Source organism: Durio zibethinus, chromosome 8, assembly GCF_047325235.1.
Source record: "Durio zibethinus cultivar Kanyao isolate XHJ-2024 chromosome 8, ASM4732523v1, whole genome shotgun sequence".
NCBI classification, from domain to species: Eukaryota; Viridiplantae; Streptophyta; class Magnoliopsida; order Malvales; family Malvaceae; genus Durio; species Durio zibethinus.
In genome coordinates, this window is record NC_143169.1 from 23,012,977 (window position 1) to 23,032,197 (window position 19,221).

The window sequence follows — 19,221 nt, forward strand, 5'->3', positions numbered from 1 at the left end:
ATCGATTCGAATTCGAATATAAAAAAATAAAAAAAAATTTTAAATAAAATCAATTTTAAATTTATTAAAGCATTAAATCAGAGGGAGCTCGATGCCAACCCTAATTACAGAGGAGAGTTGGGCAACCAACTAGTTTTGCTTGGGGTTGATCAATCATTGTCGAAATTTCGATTACCCATTTTTAAACGGTCCTGATAAGCAAGGGACCATTTTGTACTCTAGGCTTACCATGTGACTTGTCTCCTTTTGTCTGGTTTTTTACTCGGTTTGGATTCCGAGTCAACTCAGGTTTGGAATTTTATTTTTTTGGATTAATTTCAAAAGTTATTTTTCCAAAAATTTCCCTGTTTTTGGACTCTTTCTCACTTTTGGTTTTCAGTTACGAAATGAAATTATTATAAAATTGGAAAGAAATATCAATATGATGACAATCTGGAGTAAGAATATGCTAATATAATATTCCTTTGATCGACTTGATGGCGGTTATATATTATATTTATTTAATTATGGGAATTAAAGAATAACCATGCTGGATTTTCCTTTTATTTTTCATTTTTGGGTTATATTTTTCTAAGCTTTTGCCACCATAATTTTGTTGCTTGCCTTAATTTACTGCAAAACTTGGGCACATACCGTACACTTCATATTCAAGTAGTTTGCCTATTTTGTAGCATATTAATTAAATTCTAAAAAGAAAATTAAAATGTTTGTTAACATCATGATAGTTAAGGATTAAAGTTTAAAATAAAATTAAATGTACACGACATAATAATAATAATTATATCATCAATTAATGGTACGAAATATAAAAAATATGGGATAAGGGAATAAATTTTTTGTGGTATTATAATTAGGTTAAAAGTATAAGAAGTCATTAACTAATTTATAAAATATATAACATGTGATTTAATAATTAATATATGGTTTTATATTTAACGAACAAAATTTGATTTTTATTTTAATAAAAATAATAAAAATTAAATAAACAATAAATGTTGAAATAACATGTTAATTAATCATATTTATTAGAGATGATAACGATTTGAATCAAATCGAATTTAATTTAATTTTTTTTAATAATGTATAAAATTATGAATTTTTAAAATTTAATCAAAATCAAAATCAAATTTTTATACAATTTGAACTGAATTAAACCAAACCAAATTCTACTAGTTTGATTCAATTTAGTTCAATGGTTTTTTAATTTAATTTTTTGTTTTTTATATATTATTTTAATATAATTTTTAATATATTTAAATAAATTTAAGTATAAAATATTTATTTTTATTTTATAAAATTTTAAAATATATATAAATTTTATTTTTTTATTTAAAATTCAATTCAATCTAATATATATATTTAATATATGAATTTAATTCAAATCAAATAAAAAAATTTTGAACTGAATATTACAATTACAAATTAATTTTTTATTTTTTTAATTTTTTCTCAGCCCTAATGTTTACACCCATAGATTATGAGACTATATATATATATATATATTTCTTGATATAATGTAATTTGACTTTTTTTTTTTTTTGGAGTCGCTATGTTATAATAATTATTTGATATTATAGCCTTCTAAATTATGAGAAAAATTTTATCACTTTACAGAAAATAGGGGGTAATTTTTTTATTTTTAATATTATGAATAAATCAAAATTACAAATACAAGTACAATTTGCATGTACTTGGGAAAGAAAAAGTATCAACTACAATATCTATGTACTCCCATGTTTATATTTTTTTAAACGGAAAACCTTTTTTTTCTGTTTCATTACAAGTTATTATTGGACAGTACGAGTATAAACGAATTAAATTATTTATGACTTATTTAAATTTTATTTAAAAATAATTTAAATTCAACTCGTTCCTTATGGAATATGGAATATAAACATTTGCAAAAAAAGAGTTGCGTGTTTGCCTATCTTTTATTATTACTGACCAAAAGAAAAAGATAAATAAAAGTTGAGTTTGAAATAAAATAGACTTTCAACAGCGGAGTGCGGTCTGGCCAAAAAACAAAACGAAGAGCGGGACCCGGGGACGACGATCGGACGATGAAGATAGATGGCCATTTCAACGTGGCAAAGATATCTGGCGTACCTGGAGACAGCTGGAAAGATCAAAACGTGGACGTTTTACCTCCTTACCAGGCACGTCACCTGCATGGAGTAATAGTGATACTCCGATTCCCTCTTGTTTGCTTAAGACGCAAGTGAGGCCACGTGTCCAGATGTGATTGGTTAAGGTATTTAACTTGAAATAACAAATCTAACGCAAAAATAATATATTACAATAAATTCATAATAATAAATAATAATCAATAATTAATAATACAAAAAAAAGTATATTAAGATTTACGATAAAAACTTCTTCAATGTATAAAAAAAAATTACGGATTACTAAAAAAAAATCTTCACTATCAAATAATAGATATATAATATTTTTCTCTAATTAAACTAAAGGTAATTAATAACTAAAGAAATAATTAAAAAAATTTCACTAAATAAGTGACTCAATAAATATATCATAGATTTGTTCTTAGAGAGTTTCATATTCGATCTTCACCGTTCAAAATATAGAACTCTGAATCACAAACATGTTGATAAAATTTCAGCTCAATCGGATCACAGATCAACTTTCGTTCAACCAACTCTTCTTTCTTTCTTTTCTCTATATTTTTTTGGCTTTTTTTTTTTTTTTTTTAAGTTTGCGACGTCATATTTTTTTATTAAGTAGCTAAGGTTCTATGTAAAAAAAAGAATCAATACGCATTGCTTTTGATTGGTCCAACCCAATTACATGGGGCTGAACCTCATTTTTCTAACAATCTCTCCTTTTAGCCTGATTAAGAGAAAATTCGTCATTGTGATAGTTTCATTTAGAATTTACCTTGGTCAAGGAACTCATTCTGGCCAAGTTAGTTGGCCAAGTTAGTGTAGAGCTCAAGAATCTCTTTAGAAAGTATCTTAGTCAATATATCTGCTATATATATATCTGTTATATTCTCATCAGTATAAATTTTTTTCAACAGTATCTATTGTTCCTTAATCATTGAACATAACCAGTGATATTTAACATCAATGTGCTTCATTCTAGCATATTATATGACATTCTTACTCAAATTTAAAGCGCTTTGACTATCATAGAACACCAGGTAATTTTTTTGATTCAACATCAATTCAAAAAGAAAATGTTTCATCTAAAGCATTTCTTTACCTACTTCGATTACTGCAATATACTTAACCTCTGTAGTTGACAAAATAACACACTTATGTAACTTAAACTGCCAAGACATAACTCTTTCTACAAAAGTGAACAAATACTCTGAAGTAGATTTTCTACTATCAAGATCACCTGTCATGTCAGCATTAGTAAATTTTTTTAAAACTAGTTGTGAAACTTCATAACTCAAACACATTTTTGAAGTGCTCCTAAAAAATCTGAAAATCCATTTCATTGCTTTCTAATAAACCTTTCTTAAATTAAAAAGAAATATACTCATTATACCAACTACATGAGCAATGTCAGGCCGTATACAAATTATAAGATATATTAAAAAATCGACTGTAGAAGAATAAAAAATACTATACATAGCTAGTTGCTCTTTCTTAGTTACCGGATAAGATTTATTGCTTAGATAAAAATGGTTGACAAATGGACTGCTAATTGATTTAGCATGTTGCATGTTGAATTTACTAAGCACATGTTCAACATACTTTTTCTATGATAACCACAACTTTTCAACTTTTTTATTTCGGATAATATTCATATTGAGAATCTGCTTTATTGGACCTAAATCATTCATGTTAAAAGACTTAGACAACTACTCTTTCAACCTGCGAACCATATTAGTATTTTGTCCCACAATCAACATATCATCAATATATAATAAGAGAATAATAAAGTTGTCATCAAAAATTTTTTTGATATACACATAAAAATCTGCTGTTGTTCTTTTATAGCTATAGCTCACTATAAAAGAATCAAAATTTTTGTACTAATGTGGCAGAGCTTGTTTCAAGCCATACAAGCTTTTTTTCTTTCACTTCAAAACCCTCAGATTGATTTATATAAATGTCTTCCTATAAGTTACTATGTAAAAGTGCAATCTTGACATAAAGTTACTCAAGCTCAAGATTCAAACTAGCTGCTAATCTCAGTACTACTCGAATGGAACTCATCTTCAGAATTGGAGAGAAGATTTCATCAAAATCAATTTTTAATTTCTGAGAAAAATTATTCACCACCAATCGAGCTTTGTACCTTACTAACTTGTCACCATCTTTTTTCAACTTGAACACCCATTTCTTTTTCAATGACCTCTTTCTTTTTGAAAGTTTAACAAGATCATAAGTATCATTTTTTTGTAATGACTTTATCTCTTCTTTCATTATTTTTAACCAATACTCTCTATCCGAAGTAGCTAACATATTTTGGAAGCTCTATGACTCTTCTTTACTGGTAACTAAAATAAAATTTAAACTTAAATACCTTGTAAATAGCTTATGCTCTTTAGTAGATATTTTAGGCTTAAACTCTACACCACCTCATGCAGAAGGTAGCTCTTTCTACTTAACACTTTCAGGTAGAGATGATTGCTCTCATTGCTCAAAACTAATTGCATCTAGCTCATCACTAACTGTAGCTAGTCATTCATATCTCTAAGTTCTGTTTCTTGCTCATTTTCATCATCTGTGACTTTTTTCTATAAAACCTATGTCGGTGTTAAAATATCACACTCAAAAGTAACCCATGTATTCTTTTCATTTTTTTCAAGGTCTACTATGATTTTTTTCATAGAAGAGCACATCTATGCTTCTGACTGTCTTTATCTTCATTAGATCACATACCCTGTAGTCAAATTTCTAATCACCATATCTTACAAACATACATTGTGTGGTTTTATTGTCAAGCTTTGACTTTTACTTTTTTGGCATATGCGTGAATGCTTTATACTAAAAAACTTTCAAGTGAAAGAATGAAGTATCTTTTCTTATCTACACACTTTTTAGAATGTCAAAATCCAAAAGAATTGATAATGATTTATTAAATAAATAACAAACTATGTTAACTGCTTCACCCCAGAATAGCTTTAGTAATTTTACCATTCTTAATATGCATCTAACTTTTTTCATAATGGTGAGGTTCATCCTTTCAGCTACACCATTATGCTGCGATGTTTTAAGTTTTATCATCTCATGCCTGATTTTATCTTTTAAACAGTACTTTTTAAAGTCTTTGAATGTGTATTCCTCACTATTATCAGTTTGAATACACTTCAAGGGCAACTTTGTCATCATTTTTACCATGGCATAAAATTTTTGAAAATACTACGATATCTCATTTTTATTTTTTAACATATACACCCAAGTCTTACATGAAGCATCATTAATAAAAGTAACAAAATACTTGCTATCACCTAATGACTCAACCTCAATGGGACCATATAGATTAGAATAAATTAATTTCAATAGATTTTCTTTTCTTTGATAACTCTTATGAAAAAAAACTCTATGATACTTACCAAATAAACAATGATCACATGAATCAAGAGACATACATTTGCTCAAGAGAATGAGAGACTGTTTTGCCAAAACTCGTAACCCTTTTTTACTCATATGTGCTAGCTTCTTGTGTCATAAGTTTGCTGAAGCATTATCCTCAATAACTGATTGCCATTCAATTGCATCCATGTCTTTTACATTGTGCAACATAATTTTTTTCTTGTAACTACCATATATCTTTCTAGAAGCTTCCACTGCCTATTCTTTTGTCGACTCTCATATCCTTACTAATCAAAGGCATTAAAAGCAAGTAAGTTCATTCTTATATCTAAAATATGTCTGACATTTTTCAAAGTCAATATGCAGTCTGTACTAGTTTGTACAATAATATCTCTAATCCTAACAATCTGTAACACACTTTTGTTTCTGATTTTGGTGCAACCAAAGTCTCTTACTTTATAAGTTGTAAACAACTCCATCTTTGAAACACAATGATATGCCATTCCTATATCAACTATCCACTCAATGTTGGGATCACCAACATGATTACAATCACTATGTGTATAAATCAAAGTAACTGGATTATTATATGAATTCACTACTACAACATTGTCATCATCCAAACTCTTACCTTTTTTATTTTTTCGCTCTTGTTTCAAGATTTTGCAGTATCATTTTATATGACCTATTTTACTACAATAGAAGCACTTTACTTTATCTCTAGATTTGGATCTATGTTTAAACTTACTACGACCTTTTGAGTTCTGACCTTTGTTGATGTTTTTACCCATGTTTTCTATGACTAGAGCTTAATTTTCAGAGTCTGAATCTTTTCACCTTACTTCTTCATTAAGCAAACTGTTCTTTATCATCTCCAATGTCACCTTGTAATTAGGAGCTAAATTAAAAACAGTCACAACTAAAGTATTCCAGTTGTCTGACAATGAACTCAAAAGAAATAATGCCTTCATTTTATCATCCATCTTAAGCTCTATAGTAGTCATCCGATTAAATATATCTTAAAAATCACTCAAATGTTCTGTAATCGATTGTTCGTCCCTGTACTGTAAAATTATAAGCTTTTTAACAAGAATAAATTTATTCATACCTATTTTTCTCTCATACAATGCTGTCAATTTTTTTCAAACAGTGTAGGCATCTATCTCTTGCGCTATATGATGGAATACTCTAATATTAATCCATTTTCTGATTGTAGCCAGCATCTTTCTGCCTTACTTCTTCAAACTTTCATCTTTCATATCTGTTCGTTTAGCCGAATCACCCAATACTGGTTCATATAAATCTTTATAGTATAAATAATCTTTCATCATAGGCTTCCAAATTGAATAATTCGATGCTGTCAATTTTATCATAGAACCTGTATCACCCTCCATGATCTCAAACAGAATTTACTTTTGTCTTAAGCTGTTTCTGTATCGATGTCTCAAAATAATCTTCGTTTTAATACCACTTGTTAGACCTAAAGCAATAAACACTACAACGTAAAAGTAATATATCGCAATAAACCCAAATAATAAACAACAATTAACAATCAACAACATAGGAAAAATAAAGCACACTAAGATTTATGTGAAAAACCTTCCAATGTAAAAGGAAAAAACAAGGATCACCAGAAAAAATTCTTAACTATCAAATAATGAATATATAAAGTTCTTCTTCTCCAACTAAAACTAGAGCTAATCAATAACTAGATAAATAATTAGAGAAATCTAATCAAATAAGTGACTAAATAAATACACTATTGATTTATTCTTAGAGAGATTCAAACCCGATTTTCATTATTCAGGACGTAAAACTCTGAATCATAAACTTACTGATAAAATTTCAGTTAAATCGGACTACGAATCAACTTCCGTTCAATCAACTCTCTCTTCTCCCTTTTCTCTGTATTTTTTTGGCTTCCTTTTTCTCTTTTTTTTTTTCTAGGTTTGTAGCATCACCTTCTTTTATTAAGTAGTTAGGGTTTTGTGTAAAGAGAAAGACCAAGGGTCATGACCTTTGATTGATCCAAATCCAATTACATGGGGCTAGATCCTATTTTCCTAACATAAGAAAGATTACAACAGGGGATCCGAGAGACCATGTGCTTGGTCGGGCTGTATGTTTGTGCAGTTGTGATGGTACTGTGCCTTCAGGAACATAGGAGCTTGCATTTTCTGATACTGTTGCTTATTCATTTCCTGAAACATCAAAATGGAATATGCATTAAAATTTATTCATAGTGGGATATTGAGGAACTTAAAAGAAAGGAAAAAGAGTAAAATGCTGGAACAATACGGGATTACTTTGATAGCATCAGTTAGATTGCCGATCACCATCCCTACAGATTCTCCATTGGAGGAATGGTACACATTGGAGTCAAGAAATGGTAAGTAATTGTTTGGCTTCGATGGCTGTTGCCTCAACGGCTTTTCCACATTCTTGAAGTGACTTAACTGAGTTGTCAAATCGATCGCCACGGATTAACCACCAATGTGTAAGGAGACACAACCATTTTAGTGAAACAAAATGGAAAGGAATGATATGTTTCTAACAAAAACCTCATAACATTAAACAGAACACATTTGATCAAGATGCCAGAGATGAGAGTGCTTATGACAGATGGCAGACTTATGAGCAAGCGCATGCCATTCCTCAGTTAGTTTCAGCCAACGCACGAGCTCCACCCGAGGCAAAATTGACCCCAAAAGTAAATTGATGATTTCCAGCTTGTAGATATGGTGGAATTAGTGGTCAGTTGCATACTCGGCTGCAAGAAGACCAAAACACTAAGAACACATAGGTCATATTTCACTACAAGAAGGAAAATTGAAATTTGTGTTAACAATGAAGTCTGAAATTATACCACCACAAGAAAACCTTCCAGTGGGGTATTTGAAGAAGGTTTCCAATAATTTGCCCGAGCAGTTGTGTTGATGTAGCTTTTATTTCCAGGAACAAACAATGAATCCCCCAAGATAAGCAAGGCGACATGGTTTTTTGGCAGACCATGGCTGCATAAGAGGTTGAGAGAGCTTCCATAAAATAAAAAGAAACATAAGAAGAACCTTAAACTTGAAATGTTAGAAAATGGATTTTCACTTTATGTCATTCTCCTTAATTTGCTTGATATTATAGAGTTGCTTGATTCCTACATGAAGCATAATTCAATCCTGTGAGATGCAAGAAATTTCGATGTAATATCGCAGAACAAGGCGTGAAATTGCACGAAAAAATGCGAAGTAAATTTTGAATGGACCAGACGGACAGTCAATTGTTTTTTTAGTGAAACAGCTGAAGTTGTGAACTTCAACTGATAAAGATTGATAAAATGAAAGGTTGGGATTTACCCAAGAAAAAAAATGAAGGATGGGAAAGAGTTTGGTTCTTTATTTCGTGGCAAATTCCATAGACGAAAGTTTATGCGGCTCACTTCATTTGCAGATTTGCAGATCTTAAAAGAGCAAAGACAAGACCCTACTATTCAACAGATACCTCTTTCAATGAATCAGCATACATGGCTTGAAGGTTTTTGAGTGGTTGATAGGTGGTGATGTGAGTCGTGAGATACGCACTCCCTCAAAATATCTGGTAAACGCCATTAATGGTTGTAAATTAGCAAGCACTGCCTATATATACCAGGTGATAGCTCTTTCCAATATGTATATCCAACATTTTAACACTATCTTGGCTGACCGTTTTTCTTTGATGAAACCAATGCTCTATAAAATTATAATTTGCCACTGGCATAAGGGAAAAAAAACAATGAATTTGTTCATTGCTAGGGAAAAGAATCATAGCAATGCATATGCGCTGCTAAATTATATGGATTAGATATTTAGAACCCACGTATTTAGACACTTTTTTTTTTTTGAATGAAAATCTTGTTTTCAAGGTGAATAAGACCTTTGCCAAAGGAATTCTCTGTTTTTTGGGACAAAATTTGCTCAATGAATTCTGAATAGTTGACTCATGTTGTAAGGTCCAACATCATGAGAATTGCTTGTTCCACTCCACATTTGATCTGCCAATTGTTTGTAAATCTTTTCGGTGAGATGGAAAGAGTCCCAAAACACATAGTCATTTGGATTCTTGCAAAGTTGAAATTCCTTCACTCTCCTTTTTCCCCCACAGCTGAATACTCCTCTATATTGCCCCGTTCCACAGCATGCTGCCTCCCCTTCCTTAAAACCTTCATGAAACAAAATTTCCATCCAATTAATATGGAATAATTTCTATTTCTTTAAAGTCTGTAAAATTTTTTCTAGGAAACAAACATATAATTCCTTTAGCAGTTAGCAATGTCCTTGTATGGACTGTGTAATGCAGTTCAAATTTTACTGATCCAAACCTATTACTAAAAAATTTCTAGGCATTAGAACCTTGGCTAGGCTCTTTATTAAGAACTTTTTAGACAAGGTTATCATTTACCCTTAAGCTTGGACTACTAGTTCTCAAGCTTTGCAAGATCTCGAGGTTTCAAATCAGTTGATAGATGATGGCTTTTCCCTCTAAAATTTTTCTTTTGACCAATAATGGTACCTTTTTTTGAGGTGTTCAACAAATAATTAATGTTCAATGCTTTTTTTTTGACAGAATGTTCAATGCATTTATAGAAACTTTCAAACTTAAAATATATTATGAATCATAGATGTATCATGTATGTGAGAGGTCCTGTTAATCTCAAATTTAGTTCAGTTAGCTCATGTAATTGTTTTTGAAGGTGACGTTTAATTAATCTGAAAATTAAATCTCAGCTCTTATAATCTTTTGTCTATCCCTAATCTGTACAAGAAATGCTTGATTGTACGTACCATATTTGGAGGGATGATGCATTCTTTGTCTGAGATTGCTGTTGAAGTCAAAAAGTGAATACTTAAACCCCTTCAATCGTTTTTCTAACCCAAAGAGGAGCTTGGAAAGAGCTTTGTTATGTAATGTAACCAGTGATGTTACTTCTTCCAAGCAGCTTCCATTGTTTTCAGACTTGGTTATCTTCATCCCTGGAAGACAACCTAAATCCGGCAAGTTGATGAACCCAAATTTTCGACCTCCTCGTGTATATATTTCCTGCCAAATGAACACCAAAACATAGCATTTTTTAATCACAACTTTACCACATTTCGTCCCACATCTTTCTAAGAGAAGAAACTTCGATTTTAGACAATCTACCATTCCATTTTGGATAATTGAGACGAACAGTTACTTACTTTAATGACTGTTGTGAGGTTGCCGATTACCATCCCAACATATATGGAGTCAGAGTAGTTGTGTAAGATGGTGGAATTGGTCAAGAAAGGGCTCATGTAATCATTGCTCCCAATGCTAAACAAGTAAACAGCTCTTGACATAGTGATCTTCGCGTCATCATTTCCTAATTTCTGTCTCAACCAACTCTCCACCTTGTAATAGTAGCTTAGCTGTGTTTTAAGATCGATCACCTGAAAAGTAAAAATTGATCGAGCTAGTATTTAACCCTGCTATCGAAATCTCCACAAAATTCATGGCTGTACGTTTGGCACATCATTCAATCTCTCTGGTCTGCATATATATATATATATATATCCATGTTGACCTGGGATTGATCATGTACGAATTTCTTAGTCGAAGTTTTATTATGAATTAGATGGGACAGGATACCAATAAGTTTTGTTGGGGCCTAGCTTGATGTTTGACAAATCAAAGAATACATGGTGGACCCGAAGCATTAGGTGCATCCAGCCAAGTAAAGTAAAAAATGTCTCAAAATTTTACCATGACCACAAGGTTTTGGTCAGGACTATCTCCAGTTTCTAAACATTCACACCATAAAAGTGTTCTCCAAATCCTTCCCTCTTTTTTTCTCTCTCTGTTCTACTTCCATTTTTAATCCTTTTATGGTATGTTGTAGAAGATAATGAAAAGGGTATTTATTCAAGTAACTTAGTAGTAACATTTTGAGTTGAGCATTGGTTAAATACATACATAAAAAGGTGTTTAACAGAAGAAAACATACCTAGATGTGAGAATGATATATGCAATTTCATTCTCCAGAATATATAAATAATCAAGAAATGGGAAAGGATGAAGATAATACATACAAATCCTTGAAATGTCTCAGTTAGAGCACCTGCTCCAGCAGATGCAAAATTTACCCCGAGGTTATATTCTCGAAAACCCGGTTGCAGGAAAGGCTGGATCAATGGCAAGTTTGCATGTTCAGCTACAATAGGACAAATGAACAATGTATACAAAGATGAGAGACAAGAAAAGAAGATCATGTTACGGTTAACCAAACTGAAGTTTGCACAAACAAGAAAGAAGAAGATTTTGCAAAATCTTACCAATAAAGTCTGATACCAAACGCCCATCAGAAAATCTTCCGGTCGGAAACTTGAAATAAGTTTCTCCATAAGGCCAGCAATTTGCTCGGTCAAGAGTTGAAGTGTTGATGTAGTTGTTGTTGCCAACATCCAGAAATGAATCACCAAATAGGAAGAAAGGCACAGCCATAGCAGCAGCAGCAGCAGCATGCTTCTTCGGCTGCTGCTGCGATATCCCTATGCAACATGTTGCAATGAGTGCTACATGAAGGAATAAGGAAATGAAGAAGCGAGAGCTTAGTCTCGCCATGATTAAGTTCTTCTCCATGGCTTCATTAATCATTCAGTTTCCCTCCCAAAATATATTGACTTTCTCTCCATTTGATATGTGAAAATGACTAAACTACATATAAATATAAATATATATATATATATATTATTTATGCTAGCTAGAGTAGACCATAGTTTTCAAATGAAAAGCAAATTAAAATTTATCTTTTTATTTAAACAATGACTTGGGAATGATTAATATATATGGTCAAATTTGTTTGTTAAGTTTGAGCAAAAAGGAAAAGAAAATATTCTACGGCATACATTTTGGTGAATTAATTGTCTTTTGTGTTGTTTTTATATGGTTGAAAGTTCAAATTGAAATTTCACTAGCTAAATTTTTAGATCGATTCTATTAAATTAATTTGCCAAACATTTTCCAAAATTTAATATAAATTAATAAAAGTTTATTATATAAGATATTCACCCAATACATTAAAAATTATGAATAAATTTGTCAAACTATTACATTTAATATAAATTATTACCTATACATAATATATTAATTAGCCTTAAAAAATATTCTAAGGACAGTCACTTAACAAAACCCTTCAAAAATTTCAAGAGCATTTTTTATTTTTCTTGGAATTTAGAATTTTTTTTTCTTTCTTAAATTTTGAAATTTATTATTTGTGTTCAAAAACACGAAAATCAACATTGCTTCAGGTAGAACCTTTCTCGAATCATCCTCCAATGAAAATCTTTTATTATGCTCAAACACTAACAATTTTTTCAAAGATGAAATTTCTATAAATCTTTTAAGTGTACATGTTATTTGAGTTAATGTTTAATTGCCGTATTTGAATTTTTTATGTGTTCCATTGGTGATAAGTACTTGGAATTTCTAGTTATCTTCGAATCTAATGGCTTAAATTAATCGACCATAATTAACTTTCCTAATCTTGCTTAGACTGGAATTTTTTCCATATGATAATGGCAATGGAGCTAGGCTACATGTCAAATTTGACTTATTTGTCCATCCAACTCTCTAGACCCCTTACTCTATCAGCTTCCTCACCTTTAATTTCTATTTTTATTTATAGTCTTTTTCTTTTGAGCCGAAAGAAAAAAGGTGACATTTTGATTCTGTCAGAGAAAATTTGCAGCAACAATTAATCCCTCATGAAACGACAGTTGCAATTCTCATAGATACAAAAGAAAGCATGGAGAAAAATGGCATATATATTATCCTAGTCGAGAAAGATCAGTCGCATATGCCATCTGAACAGTGCTTGGGGAGTCATATTAAGGTCACAGAAACAAATCCAGTATCTGTGCTATGCAATTGTTGAAACCTACAATCCTATAGAAGGGTATAAAACTTGTTCTTGATTTAGATAATAAAATATTAATAAATTTTTGTATTTCACGTGAGTTTTTTATTATGTATTTTTCAAAATTATGATTCTCAAGCTTTTGGTTTGAACATAACAAAGTAACAAAAAAATATTTAAGCTGATTTTGTAATATTTAATAATGAATTTTAGACTTGTTAAATGTTAAATGATTGCATAAATGATGAACTCGGTCGTAAGTTCAAACAAACTAAACTTTTTTATCAAGAAAATTTTCCATTCTTCATATGTAGATAGACAAGACATGCTATTTGAAAAAGATGCCAGCAAAGTCGAGTAATTTACAAATGAATCAAAGAAAATCTCACATGTAACGTTTCTAAACATGCATGATGATTAATGAATGAAACGAAAAGGGGGCACTTACAAGGATATTTTTAGCTGCTTCATTTAAGAATGCCAGTTCTCTATACTCGAAATATATGTCACAATCCAGGGCAGCCTGCAAGATAAAAATCACTAAATTTAAGTGCAGATCAATATCACACAACTCTGAATTCCCGTTGAGAAAAAAAGGCAGGGTTATGTGTAGAAAGTGGAGGTTCACTTTAATCTCGCCTGATAGTTTCAGTGGAACAAGGTTGTGCCACTGCTGATCTTGCAACGAACGTCCGCCCATAACTTGGCTAACATTCAAACAAGGAATCAAAGCCATGGTTCTCAAACTGAAATTGTTACTATGAGCAGGTTGAAATAAACCAGGAACTGGAATAACTGTAATTGGAAGTCCTTCCAAGTTGAAGCCTTGATAGATTTAAGGGTAGATCGAATAAAAAGAAAGGACTCAAAAACTATAGATTAATCTTAGGCATACCCTTCTATTGAAGTTTCGTTCATTAAACTCAATAATTAGATAAAAATTCAGATAAACCCTGTTTTTATTATTGATGTGTTAACATATAACCCTTGATTAATCTCTTTCGCTTTCTGTGGAAAGGACCAGCTGAGTTGGCATCGGATCAAATCATCTCTAATGGGGGTATTCCCCAAAAGCCAGTTCTGCTTAGGCCGTAGAACTTGGCCCAGTTATGTACGTGACTATTGGTTTTTGGCTAGTGGTCACTTATCGTTGGCAAAGGGGGCTGGTACTGGAGATAGTGCTAACTGACTTGCTTTTGCAGCCAATTTTATGGACAATCACGAGATCGCTTAAAGGCTACTTTCTTAATTTCTTTCACCATAAAAGTATGTATGGTGTGAAGGCAGAGTCAGAGCGGAGGGGGGGCTCATCTTCCTAGGGTTGCCGGCTGCCATCCCTCTATGACAGTGGGGCCGAGCATACCAACGCACCTGACCCCACGTGGCCTAAATGATGGAGTCCACCATAGACTCCCTTGACTCTCAGCTAGCAAACAAACACCTCGATGAATGTGGCCCTATCGACACGTTCCATGCAAGCAAGAAACTTTGGCATACACCTCACATGGAAGAGAGCAGAAAGATTGAAGATTTTTCTTTTTCCCAATTTCTAATGCCTGCACATTTCACCGCGAGTGCGACGTATATGTCTTCACGTGGCTACTGTACACGAACGTTCTCACTTACTAGTCTTTTAAATTTCCCTGAGGCCATCTTTCTGTCCATTGTTTCACATGTGAAGGAGAGCCTCGTCAATTGCAAGTTGCATCGCTCATGGTAATAATCTTACATAAAATGAATTGCACCGACCCTCTTCAGTAGAAAAAGCCGAAAATGATTGCTGGCTAGGAAGAACAAAAGCAATAATGCTCAATGATTTGTTAATGATGCAAACTCGAGTAAAACTACAGCATTAGCCAGCAGACTCTCAAGGAAGCCGCTCGCTGAGAGAGGTCTGGGCATAAGACATTGCCACTAAACCGCCAAAGAGCAAATATCATAAGACAGCAGTGGCCTCTCCTTGGAAGAAAAATTGGTATATTATTTAAAATATATATATAAATTGTGGCCTCCTTTAAAAAAAAAAAAAAACCTGAAGGAGAGTATGGAAGAAACAAATGACAATATTAAACATTCATCTGCTTTCAGTATTTCATCACAAATCATACATGATCACAATACAGTCACTCATATTTAAAAGCCGAAGCTCAGGAGACAAAAGGGGACATACTAAAAGCCTCTTAAAACACTGCAGACAACGTTTTACTCAACTTCACAACAGAATGACCAATGCCTTAGAGCGGTAAACAAGAAAAAAGCAAGATATATATAACTGAACATTCGTCCCAAAAAAAAGGAAATAATGTTAAGAGATAACACAACTGAAATAATAAAGCAGCTGCCAGAGGGGTAAAACTCACTAACATGTTGCCTTATTTACAAACACTAGTAATTAGGGAAAGTTTGCTCAGAAATCACGCCCCGCCATGGAAGGGAAGTTATCAAAGCTCCAAAGCTCCATTGGGTTTCCACCATCCTGAGTTGCATCTCCATTAAGGAAGGCATCTATTGAGGCAGCCCAGTTCCCCTCATTAAATTGCATTTGAAAGTACTTCATCTGATTGTCCAAAGCCAATAGCTCATCAGACAAACTCTTTGCAGAATTGTTTTCAATAGGCATAACATTGTCAGAAATTGGTTTCAGCTTCTTCCTAGGGTTTGCATCCTCCAGGAACTCATCACTCTCTATAGAAGCTTCAAGAACAGATGATATTTCCGGAGTCTTGGCACCCTGTTCTCCCCAGCCAAAGTCAGAACAATCAAAGGAGTTACTTCCCTGGTCCAAATTAAAATAGAAGGGGGTATTGTCAGATTGACCAGAGGGTTTCAATCCAACATCTAAAGAAGTAGGAACAAGGTCAACGTTTGCAAACTGATCCATTGGTGGCTTCTCTGGTTTGTTCAAGTAATTGAAGTTATGGTAGAGATTTGGTTGAACAGGGCTCAAATTTGACCTGGAAAGTGGTTTAGGAGAATTTGTCTTAACTGCACGTTTTGGAGAGGTACGCAGAGCCTCATCAGGAAAGTTCACCTTCGCTTTCTTACCCCGGATTCTACGCGCCTCCGCATCGTAAGCTCTTGCAGCTTCTTCGGCGGTACTGAAAGTTCCTAGCCAGACCCTAACCCCTTTCCTTGGGTCTCGGATCTCAGCAGCCCATTTACCCCAAGGACGCTGTCGAATTCCGCGATACTGGTTCTTCCTCTTTCTTTTTGCAGATTTCTCAGCTTGACCATTGAATTCCGTGGATTTTGCAGAGTTCAAACCTTCAATAATTGAAAAAGAAATCTTAATATTATACAGATGCATGAACCATAAAAAAATGTTATAGTCAAAGAAAACACCATAAATCATTACATAACTTCCACCAGGCAACAGAATTTAGGACCTTCGAATGCAAGAAAATCATAAGAAGAATATATTTAGTAAATATTATCCAGAAAATTATTACATTCTCAAATTTCTGTTCCTCCAAATTAATTAAAGAAAAAACTTTAATTTCTCCTTTTGGATATAGGAACCATGACCGTCATGCATCTTAAAATTTCAAACACCAATAGAAAAAGGGAAAGCAGAAATATAAGAAACCATACAGATCGTTCAGACTGAAACAATTAAAAGTTAACTTTAACAAATTGGTTTGTTAATACAAATTAAAAGTTAATTTTAACCAATTTGTAGATAAAGACCAAAAGAAGTCAAAAAATGATATTAAAAAAATTCTAATGGTTGAAAAACATAAATTAAAGTTCCATATTTAACTTTTCAAGGAAGGATGAAAACAATTACCTAACATAAACAATAAACTGATGCAACAAAAAGTGGTCAACAATACCAAAGCATCAAGAATTATGAGGTAAAACATTAATCTCAGTGGACAAACTGCAAAATCAGCTGACATCTGCTTATAGAAAAGCTCACTATTATTTCGGATCTTTATTTATTCAAGTTGAAGAAGCTTTAAATTGCTAAGATTTTATGATCTAACTTCTAGTATTTTTTTCTGCCATTTGTCAGTTTACAACCAAATCTCAAAGGTCAAAAGGAAGATAATTAACTTTTTTTTTTGTACAAGAGAGACACCTACTAACTTAACTTTGTAAAACAGATAAAGAACAGAAATACAGCAGGAAAAAGAAAAATAAAAAGGACAAGCTTATATGCGTAGCCATAAACAAAAACTACCAACAACTGAAAAAAGAATAATGGACGATTTTTTTTTTTTTTTAAAGAGAGCTTTAGGTAAAATTTATAAAAATTGTAACTAAAAATAATAACCAATGTACTCACAAGGCCTAATTCAATTAAATAACCAGATAAGCATGGAAAATTCGATAACAAGAACTCATTAATTATATATATATATATATTTTTCATTTCACCCAAAATTAGCCACCCAATTACACCTTCAAAAAGTCGGCTATCCGTTATATCAGTTAACATGTTATTAAAATTACAACTTAGAGGTTACGGGTTCGAGATAATTTATGCACTAATGTTTTCTTCAGCAAAGTAAGTAAGCAATAGGATAAAATGATTTAAGGGTAAATGAGAAATTAAATAAAAAATAAACCTTCAAAATATTCCTCCAAAAATCACAATAAGGAAAATTTACAAATAATCAAAATGACTAATTTTGACCAAAAATTACATACTCATTGTACAAAGAAAAAAGAACCCATTTTTACAAAAGGGTCAACAAACAAAACCCAACAAAACAAAACCAAAAAAAAAAAAGAAAAATGAGGAAATTTTAATTATAATAATTAGTATTACCATCAAAGACAGCAGAAGATGGTTTCTTTGTAGCAGAGAAAGCACAAGGCTTAACATTAGCCAAAACATCATCAACACCATCGAAGTCATCGACGTCGTATTCCTCACCCTTAAACTCCTGAAAGTCTGCCTCGAAGTCATCGTCCAAATCGATCACCGGCTTCGAGTACCTTTTGCCCGACCCATTTTTCGACCCGAATTTTTTCAGATCGGGCCACAAGTAATCAACCATCAGCCGTCGCGGCCACGTCTCTGTCTGTGTCGGCGGAATATAATCGGAGATAATCGCACCTCCACACATGGTGATTTGATCAGAGTAAGGGACTTAAGTGGAAAGATGTTCAGCGATTAGTGGGTAAAATGAGGATTATGTAAAATTTGAGAGCGCTTCTTTTTTGTTTTACTAGATGTTTTAGTTTTAGGGTGGGTTGGATTGGACTTGAGACCTGGCTGGCTGGGGCGTTTTATATTCTTGCGGAGGAAATTATGTAATTGTATTGTTTTACCTTCATGCCCTTATTTATTTATTGATGATAAAGATAAAATTATAATAAAATATTTAATATAATATTTAAATTTTAAAAATTTTTAATGTTATATATGAATTATAAATTTATTAATTAATATAATATTTATTTTAATATAATTAATTTTAAATAATGACAGTAACAAATAAATAATCTTTTAAGTATAAATATATCATATTTATTAATAAATTTATATTCGATAATATGTTAAAAAAATTTTAAATTCGGATATCATAGTAAATATTTTATTATAATTTAAAAATAATTTATGACATTAACTTTTATAATAATTACAAATATAGAGAGATTATCATTTCTAATGGATACTATTACTTTGGGTAAAAAACATAAGAGTAAATATGTTATTAATAAATTCGGAGTTTTGTTTTATTAATTTATATAATTATTTTTAAGAGATGATATCTAATAAATTATTAATCTTACTAAATTAATAATATACTTATATAGATATTCTAAAGTTATGATTTTTTATAAAAAAAAATT

The 19,221-nt window shown here is 31.8% G+C and overlaps 2 protein-coding genes across 2 annotated transcripts; both read right to left on the bottom strand.

Moving 5' to 3' along the window:
• Positions 1–7,388: 7,388 nt before the first annotated feature.
• On the bottom strand, positions 7,389–12,180 carry LOC111278677 (GDSL esterase/lipase 5-like). Its single transcript, XM_022865305.2, has 5 exons — positions 11,834–12,180; positions 11,591–11,712; positions 10,721–10,951; positions 10,325–10,580; positions 7,389–9,702 (listed from the first exon to the last, which is right to left on the bottom strand). The coding sequence occupies exons 1-5, from the start codon at positions 12,153–12,155 to the stop codon at positions 9,458–9,460; spliced, it is 1,176 nt and encodes a 391-aa protein (XP_022721040.2). The 5' UTR covers positions 12,156–12,180; the 3' UTR covers positions 7,389–9,457.
• Positions 12,181–15,474: 3,294 nt separating this feature from the next.
• On the bottom strand, positions 15,475–18,631 carry LOC111279035 (ethylene-responsive transcription factor RAP2-12-like). The gene is made up of 2 exons (XM_022865917.2): positions 18,191–18,631; positions 15,475–16,680 (listed from the first exon to the last, which is right to left on the bottom strand). The coding sequence occupies exons 1-2, from the start codon at positions 18,489–18,491 to the stop codon at positions 15,824–15,826; spliced, it is 1,158 nt and encodes a 385-aa protein (XP_022721652.2). The 5' UTR covers positions 18,492–18,631; the 3' UTR covers positions 15,475–15,823.
• Positions 18,632–19,221: the final 590 nt, after the last annotated feature.

Coding starts and splice junctions, on each gene's coding strand:
- LOC111278677 (XM_022865305.2), bottom strand. CDS start 12,155: ATGATTAATGAAGCCATGGAGAAGAACTTAATCATGGCGAGACTAAGC. Junction 10,952..11,590: donor CTGAGACATTTCAAGGATTT/GTATGTATTATC, acceptor TTTACTTTTCAG/GTGATCGATCTTAAAACACA. Junction 9,703..10,324: donor GCATCATCCCTCCAAATATG/GTACGTACAATC, acceptor TGTTTCATGAAG/GTTTTAAGGAAGGGGAGGCA.
- LOC111279035 (XM_022865917.2), bottom strand. CDS start 18,491: ATGTGTGGAGGTGCGATTATCTCCGATTATATTCCGCCGACACAGACA. Junction 16,681..18,190: donor ATCTTCTGCTGTCTTTGATG/GTAATACTAATT, acceptor CAATTATTGAAG/GTTTGAACTCTGCAAAATCC.